This window comes from Siniperca chuatsi, linkage group LG6 (assembly GCF_020085105.1).
Source record: "Siniperca chuatsi isolate FFG_IHB_CAS linkage group LG6, ASM2008510v1, whole genome shotgun sequence".
In the NCBI taxonomy this organism is placed as follows: Eukaryota; Metazoa; Chordata; class Actinopteri; order Centrarchiformes; family Sinipercidae; genus Siniperca; species Siniperca chuatsi.
This window is the reverse complement of record NC_058047.1, coordinates 1,548,430-1,557,500: the sequence shown is the minus strand read 5'-3', so window position 1 is coordinate 1,557,500 and position 9,071 is coordinate 1,548,430. Positions and strand designations below refer to the sequence as shown.

The window sequence follows — 9,071 nt, the reverse complement described above, 5'->3', positions numbered from 1 at the left end:
TTATAAGGAGTGTCTTTTTTGCTGTTTTTATTTATATATAAGAGGATTTATAAACATTTATCTGCAATACACAGGAGCTTCACTTAAACAGTGAGTTGTGCTGATTCCAGCTGTGTGTGTACGATGTCCGTGTGTTATGAAGGGGTGTGAGTTTTGATTGATCAAGCTCAGAAGTTTAATTATACATAGTAAGTGATTACGGGACAAACAGACATCGAGTCAAATTCAATATAAATGTCCGTCCACAGAAAGTTTGTTTTTACACCTCATGACGACGTCACAAGATACACGTCGCCGTCTTCTTGTGAGCGTGAAGTAATCGCTTCGTAATCTCAAGAAAATAAATTCCTAACGTGACGCATTCCTAAAATTCTCATGATAATAAAAAACTAAATAAAACATTTTCCCCATATCCTTTCATACCTTGTAGAATCAAGTAAGATGGCTCTTATACTTTAACGGTGCGGTACAGAATTTGATGCTATTTGTCGATGCATTTGTCTGCTACAGCCACTCGCTGGCGTCTCTCTCACCCTGACGGAGCTCCTGCAGGGTGAAGGAGGTGACGGAGAGGCTCCTCTGCAGGAGGTCAGCTCCCATCTCCCTGTAGCGGCTCATCTCGGTGCCGTAGATGCCGTTGATCAGGCTGCCGTGAGCCGGCGGCTGCACCACCGTGAAAGTCAGGACGTCCGGAGGGGCGTCCAGGTCGAAAGCGTTCAGTAAGGACGGAGTCAGCTCCCTCGTCCCGCCCTCCTTCACCTGCAGGAGGTGGAGAACAAGAATCACTCTACATCTATGCTAGTGCCCCCAGGAGGCTGTTACAAACATGAAAAGTTAGTCCTGAGGCGAACGTACGGTGAAGTTGGCGAGCAGCAGCGAAGGCGTCTCGTCATTGGTTGGGCTGATGATGATGTAGAAGGGGACGGGGGCGGAGCGGTGCAGCCCATCACTCACACTAACGGACAGCTGGTCGACAGTTGGCTCCGCCCCTTTGCTCTCCGATTGGACGTAGTTGATGAAACCGGAGGTCAGGTGGACGAGACTGAAGGATTCTGGGAAAATATCAAGGTCAGGTGTATGCTAAAAACACACACACACACACACACACACACACACACACACACACACAAACACTGACCGACTCGGACTCCTGCGTTGCTCTTCTCGGAGCCGGGCGTCGGCAGCGTGTTCTCCAGGAAGCCGTGCAGAGGAGGAGTCTCCAGGTGAAAGGTCAGCTGGTCGGGGGGGCTGTCAGGGTCTGAGGCCCCCAGGACCCCCCCACACAGACAGGCCGAGGAGCCCTCGTCCACCACCAACACGGACTCACCTGGAACAAGACGTGCAAATGTTTTTTTGCTTTGTTATTCGTGTAAAACGAGTCAAACAGTCGACTGCTGGCTGCACCTGCACGTCTCCGCAAACCAGTGCAGAGAAGGTTATTATGGGCAATTAAAAATACATTTAAATTATTAAAATAATTAAAAGGAAAAGCAGCAAATCTTCACATTTATGCAGCTGGAACCAGGAAACGTTTTTATATGAAAAATGACAGAAAAATGGCAACTATTTTGATTGTTTAATTGATTAATCGACTAATCGTTTCAGCTCTACTTGTATAAACTGTTGGGGAGTTTAATTTATAACAAAACATCATATTTTATAAGCTCTTCATATGTTTTGTAGCAAAAGTCTTAATCTGCAAAGTAACTAAAGCCGTCAGATAAATGTGGTGAAGTGAAGAGTCCAGTATTTCCTCTGAGACGCGGCGGAGTGGAAGCAGAAAGCGGCGTGAACAGAAAAGACTGCAGTGAAGTACAAGTACCTCGAATTTGTACTTAAGTACAGCACTAAATGTCGACACACACACCTCCCAAATCTCAACAACATATAGTGCGGGCCTGTGCATCCAGCAAGCTGATTGGTTGATTCAAAATCCTGTCAAGAAGTTTTCTGTATTTTTCTTTCAGAGTTTGGGCGTTGTTACATTTCACTTTATATTGTTGCCCATCTTGTCATTAAACGTCTGTTTACGTTAATAAATCCAAAGTCTTTCCCTTTAGTTTCGGGGACACAGTGGTTTCTTTCCACTGTCACCGGGGTGAAGTTTCCTTCTTTCTTCTAAGCTTCGTTCTCTAAACGTGGACACGTATGTTAGTGTAAAAGACCCTCAATCCCTACGAGTATAAAAGAAACACACATGCGAAGGTGTCCGAATGACACCTGTGTACGTTCGCTTCCGTCCAGCTTTAGGTTACAGAAAAAGATCCTCCCACAGGACCCAGCCAGGTAACCGAGCGTGGGAACGGCGGGGGGAGATGACAGCCACCCAGAGCCACGTTGGGCCGGGCGGTCCGCTCGACTGGGCCGGTCACCTGTGTTGTCCCAATCTGTGTAGCGTGCCATCCATCCATTTATTTATTCGTCTATCCATCCATCCATCCCTCCCGTTGTCAGCTGCTAATGAATCCATCACTCACATCTTCCTTCACACTGCTTAATTAATGCTGTTAATTAACAAACACAATCACCTCTGGACCTGGATCCATACCGCCATAATCCATGTGTCTGTATGTGTATGTATACATTGTGTGAATGTGTGTGAGCATTAATGACGGACAGTCCTGGATCTTGCTGATAAACTAGCATCCCTCCAAAATAAGAAACAAGGTAAAGCCGGATTCCTCTGGTTTCGCCGCGCTAATGCTCTTACTCTGCATCTTTATTCTCTGCTAATTAATTAGACCAAGAAACACCACATGCATCCCCAAACCCCCAAACCCCAAACCCTGCACTGCTTGGCGGAGCTGGTGCTGAATGAATGGTGCGATATGCTGGCAGGATTAAAGAGTTATCCTGTCGCTGGTAGCGCTGAGGTAATCCGGCTAGCGAGACGGCTAGTACACGTCGCCTATTGTGAACGAGGGATGCGCTTCTTTCTCCTTTTGTTTCGTAAAGATGTTCATTGTCCACTGTCTCCTGGGACACACACACACACACACACAGGAGTGATAATCTCACCCAGCTCAGTGTGTGTGTGTGTGTCTATGTGTGTGTTTGTGTACATGTAATACCAGCAGACAAAAGGCAGATTTCACTTAAAACACGTCAGTGCCAACCTCGTTAGCCCGGCCGACACGCTGAGAACAAACACACACAAATGCCAAAAATCACCCATAATGCAATGTGCAAACAATGAGACTAAACGCTGCAGATACACAGTCGCTCACACACAACACACGCACACACACACACTGCAAAAAAACACAACAGAAATGATTTTGATCTGAGATTCGAGGTTGAATTCAATATTAAATATTAACGTCTTAAAATGAGAAATAATCCCACTTGTAGTGTAGTTTCACTGGTTTCAGGAAGTTTCCAGAGCCTCAGTATCTCGGAGCAGGTCAGAATAAGGAGAAACACTTTTCCAGAATCAAGAAAAATGGCGATGAGTTGCCGATGTTTTTATCTGGTACTTTAACTTTGAATTTCAACTTTTCAACTTGCACTTTCAAAGTCTTGTAACGACAGAACAAGTTGTTTGTCAGTGACTTCCAAAACAACGCATATATTTTCTTAACTGCCGCCTCGATGGTTAAAGGTTTGGTTTATTTTAGGCACAAAAACTACTCGGTTAAAGTTTGTGTTAAAAGTAAAAAAGAAATACTGACTGTTGGTGAGAGACGAGATGTGAGCAGCGGCCTCTGGTGTCAAACACTTTGTACAACCAACCATCCACCACAACTCTCGCGCTAAAGTGCAACACAAACCGGTCGGATCATGGAGCATTTGACGTAAACCAAGTGACACCAGTAGCACAAACCGAAAGCGTCAGACAAAGACAGAAGCAGTAAACAGAAACAGAAGATGAGACCTCAAGGACTCAATGACGGACAAAAATGACTTGATAATAAATCTGAGGTTTCTGCAGTCTTTGTTTTAAAGCCTAAAAGTCTGAAAATGAGACTCAATAACTTGTAAAGGTGGATGTTTATCACAGTGCAGCAAACAACATCTCACTTGGTCTCATATTTGTACAACAAGACGTTAAAAATAAGACAGAATAAGAATCAGATCACTGCAACAGAATCAAGAAAATGCTCTTCGGTCTGACAATATTCCTGTTGTGTTGAATCAAGTGAAATCATTTCACCCTTTCTGGCAGATTTGTCCTTTTTTCCTTTTAGGGGAAATTAAGATTTTTAGAACAAACAAAATGACTTCAGATTTTTTTTTTTTTTTTTTTGCAGTGTGCAAACATGCCAGTGGAACGTCTCTCTCACACAAACCATCTCCCATTCATCCCAGTGTGTGTCCCAGTGGTCACTGGTCTCCATTGATAACCACAGATCTCCTCCAATCCCTCTTCTTGGCTCCGACTCCGGCGAGAACTATCGTCCTCCCCAGGAGAGTAATGTGTGTGTGTGTGTGTGAATTCCCCCCCAGTGCAGAGTGTGTGTTGGACTGATAGGTGGCGGCATGTCGTCGGGGTCAGAGCTTCTCCGCTGCATTAAGAGGATTGTCAGCAGTGAAGACAAACACAACACACACACACACACACACACACACATTGAGAAGCTGCAGTATTTATCTCCGTCAGTCTCTCTTCGGATTCTTATTGAGACATTTTCTGCGAAACGTGGCTCCGTTCAAACTGCAGCTGAGCAGGAAAATGTCCTCAAATAATTTACTTAAAGAAAAATTAATGTTTAATAGAACTCAGGTCTCACTGGTGAGTCCAGTGTTATCAGAACCAACAGAAAAAAAGGGCCAAAACTATGAAAATGTCACCAAGTTAAATGTAAGGCTTTTAAATAATAGAATGACATTTAATTCCTGTTTTAAGGTCATACTGTAAGTATGAAAGTCTGATGGGAAACCAGTAGGGATGATATGACCTACAAGTATTTATTATTATCATGTTTATTTCAGTGCTCCAGCTCTATATAACAATAATTCCTAATGATATAATTAAGTAAATTAACACAACATGGACACAGATAAGCATAAAAAAAAACAGAGAGGTGGATTAACCAAAGTTAATTAAAGTTTTTGCTAAAATCTTGTCCATTGTGAGTGGATAAGCTTCCTAGCTGCTGTAGCTAGCAGTGACTGAAACGGTCCCAACAATCCCACTTTCACTTTAGAGGTGGAGAACGTCTCCAGACAGCCCGCAATCACAACATTTTATAGCCAACTTCGCTGCCGTTTTTGAGTGTTTTTTAAAGAAACACCCTGGAGGTTAACTGTCCCTCGCATGTTTGACCTGTCAGGTGTTTCATGACCTCCTCAGAGTGAAGCAAGAGATATCGTACCCAGAGTGACGGTGGGGACTTTGTTGTTGACAGGATGAACGGTGATGTTGAGGTCGTACACGGGAAGTGTGCCGTGGAGAGGCACGGGTGGGGGCGGGGCGTCTCCGTGGCAACAGCCGTCCGTCCCTCCAGCCTCGCCGTCAGAGATGATGAGGGTGACGGTGTCAAACACCGGCTGGGGTCCGATCTCTCCTCCTGAACACAAACATGAACACAAACATGATTCATTTCTGTCTCCTGTGAGAACAACAAGACGTTTAATGAAGAGCTTCTGGAAAATGAGTCTCACACAAGGACACTGTACACATTACTGTAGGAAACAGGCGGAGTTTAGTTCGCACAAACCACAGTAGGAGCTCACTGTGACTCTGTTTGTACTATTCCATCCATCCATCCTCTGCCTCTTATCCGGGGCCGGGTCACGGTGGCTAAGCAAGGCAGTCCAGTCGTCCCTCTCCCCAGCAACGTTTCCCAGCTCCTCCTGGGGGACCCCGAGGCGTTCCCAAGCCGGATGAGATATATAATCTCTCCGGCGTGTTTTGGGTCTGCCCCGGGGTCTCCAACCAGCTGGACGAGCACGGAAAACCTCCAAAAGAAGGCGTCCAGGAGGATCCTGACCAGATGCCCGAACCAAGCAACTGGCTCCTACAACGAGCTCCCTCCGGATGTCTGAGCTCCTCACCTTAACTCTTAAGGCTGAGCCCAGACACCCGGCGGAGGAAACTTATTTCAGCCGCTTGTATCCGCAGTCTCATCCTTTCGGTCTCTACCCAAAGCTCGTGACCACAGGTGAGTACTATTCCTCCCTGCAATATTTAAAACTCAGCTGACCAAATAGCACCAAATATGTCCATATCTTGTTTATTGAGCAATTGCACCGCAAATAAAGTTCTGTTAACTCTATGACAAATACACGCCGTTTCCTATAGCTGCTTCACAATAAAAGCCTTCAACTGGTTGGTCAATGAAAGGCTTTTAATGTGAAGGAGCAGGAACATTTTCAGTCTTCAGTTTTAAAATGTTAAAAACGTAACATGAACTGTAGTTATTGTAAATGTTGCCTCGTTTTTTAATGAGGTGAATCATTATTAAAAAAACGCAACAACATCTCATAAATGAGAACATATCGCAACACCTTTGGTCCGACCTCAAGGTACCCCCCCACCTCACTGCACTATACAACACTATGAAAAGGATTTGGACTGTGATCAGGGAACAGAAACACCATATCCCAACTAATGATCCATTCCCATATGAAGAAATAAGCAAAAACATCTTTTCCACATGCCATGAACACAGCTTTCTCACCTGTGTGGACGTAGTAGATGTGTCCCTGCAGCAGGTCCTGCTGGGAGAACTTGTCCACAGTCAGTCCAGCTCTCTGCAGCTCCCCTCTGCCTGGACTCCGAGCCAGCATGTAGGTCAGTCTGGAGTCATCGCTGTCCCGGTCTGTGGCCGACAGGTAGTCCACCGTTATCTGGACCTGCCCCCCCTCCTCGCAGCTTAGCTCCCCCCGCAGACCCCCACCCAGCTGGGGAGGTTCATCGTTCATCGGCAGGACCTGAGGACACCAGGAGAGGCGGGAGGTTCCCATCACTCATCACAGACCGTAAGTTATAATATAAAAGCCGGTATTCAAATAATGGCTGAGTCTCAAATAATAGCCGGGGGCCAACACGAACAAATAAGGTCCAAAACTAAACACTTCCTGATGTTCTTTCACATAAAAAGCCTACATATAAAAGGGAACGTCGCAAGACTTTAAAATTTTGGAGGAAGTGTTGAGTTTCATTCCGGCTGCTTAACATCATTCAGTGAAGAAGACCTTACATGACTATCGAAATGAACATAATACTGAATTTATTTATGAAGACAACAGGTTAACATGGAGGAAGTGTTGAGTTTACATTAACTGAGGAACAGGGGGACTGCTGTGACGTTATGGAGAGTTTAAGGAAACTACAACACATCTGTATTCTGACTGTTGCAGTGGAAACAATTTACTGCACCAGGCTAAAAGGTCAGAGGTTATCATACACTTGTTTAAGTGTTTGCTTTTACCCCTAGATTTGTATACTGCTAAGAACAAAAGTGGCTAGAATAATAATAAATATAGAAATAAAAGTCAGCATATCATATCAAAATTAACATTTAAATCTTTGAATACTGGTCATGACTCAACAGGTCAACATCAGGTATCAGTTGCTCAAAAGTACAAATATTTCCTGCAGCTTTTTTCACATCACAAGCACCAGAATTTAGTAACTATCCAAATATTTTATCATAACATAGTGATATTGCCCACCACCACCTCAAAGTTCAACAGAATTAACTATAAGAAAGTTTTAGGAGCCTCACGTGTTGGATGTCAGGTATAAACTCGGATGTACTGAGATACAGTTGTCACACTCACAGGATATTGATTGACGATGTATCGTCTGTTTTGGCAGCAGGAAGCTCACCTGTATCGGCAGGACGACATCTACTGAGTTCAGACCGTCCGTCACCTTCAGATCGACTTCATCCTCAGTGGTCTCAGAGTCGTCGTGGATGTACCTGCGACACAAAAGAGCCGTCACACGCCTATCATCCATCAGCACACAGTCAGAAGAAGTTCAATTTCAAAATGTAGTTTTAGTTCTACAAATGTGAGGTAGAGGCAGAGTGATTTATTTTAACAGACAACAAATACATCAGCTCCCTGAGTTAGCAGAAATGCTGATTTTCCTTTTCTGAGTAGCCAATCTGAAGGAGGTGCACGTTGAAAAATAACAAGCAAACCAGACCAAGGCGCTTCCAAAAATTCCAGTTTACAGACAGAACCAAATGGCTTAGCTAAATAGCAAACTAAATGTCAAAGAAGGAACTCTAGACAAAGATCTTAATGGAATAGAGTCACTGCAGACTAGAGGACAGTGTATATAATGTATATAACAAGGTCCGCTTGTAGGTCAGCTGTTTTACTTGCTTTCCCCCAGCTCTTGATTGGCTTAACGAGCCTGATTTAGCTAATTTGGTGATTTGGGTAAAGCAGGGAGAGCTGGAAAAGATGCAGTGTTTGGGGGCTCCAGGAGCGGGACTGAGACCACAGACCTAGCCTACGGAGCCAGAGAAACGTTTAAAATCAACCAATGACTTTGATCATAGAGTTGCGTGTCAGGTGAGATGGACAGTATCACTGATTCCCATGGTTACGACTTGCAAGTGTCACACCATTGGACAACTCAAAATGGTGAATGCCGGTGTTACATATGATGAACAGTATGTAGTCAAAAAGTTATAATTAAGGTTCATTTCCACATAAACACGGCACAACTACAATCTCTCTCTAAAACACTATGAATCTTAATCAAATCATAGTCATATAAAACTTATCTTAAAAGGACAGGTTCACGATTTTTCAGGTCTGTCTTAAAACAACAGTCAGGTGCACATATTAACGCTGAAACAGGTTTTGCTTGCTGTAATTATTCCTCCTGTTTATACCAGCTGTTAAGAGATCCCTTCCTAAATTACTTCATATTATCTTCAAGTTTTAAATAAATTTTTACTCAGACTAGATTTTCTTTTCCATCACTTCCATTAGAAGCACATTAAAGCTCTTTAACACCGCGCGCTTTTTTGGGCTGTCCCAGACGAAAGTTGACAATAATGAGAGAAATGTGGCGAAATCTTTGATTGTCAGTCCAAACCGGTGGCCCTACAGTAGATCTCACGGAGAGACGCGTCCACCGACGGCTGATTTGGAGCTTTGGA

At 44.1% G+C, this 9,071-nt stretch overlaps 1 protein-coding gene across 2 annotated transcripts in view; it reads right to left on the bottom strand.

Annotated features, from left to right (window-relative positions):
• frem1b (Fras1 related extracellular matrix 1b) overlaps positions 1 to 9,071 on the bottom strand; it is a 57,657-nt gene that overhangs the window by 28,268 nt on the left and 20,318 nt on the right. For both annotated transcript variants that reach the window (XM_044198981.1, XM_044198980.1), the window contains 6 exons: positions 7,778 to 7,871; positions 6,624 to 6,876; positions 5,316 to 5,510; positions 1,139 to 1,327; positions 856 to 1,052; positions 534 to 759 (listed from right to left, as the gene is read on the bottom strand). In XM_044198981.1, the coding sequence (XP_044054916.1) occupies positions 534 to 759; positions 856 to 1,052; positions 1,139 to 1,327; positions 5,316 to 5,510; positions 6,624 to 6,876; positions 7,778 to 7,871 (1,154 nt within the window). The remainder of the gene's footprint in view (positions 1 to 533; positions 760 to 855; positions 1,053 to 1,138; positions 1,328 to 5,315; positions 5,511 to 6,623; positions 6,877 to 7,777; positions 7,872 to 9,071) is intronic.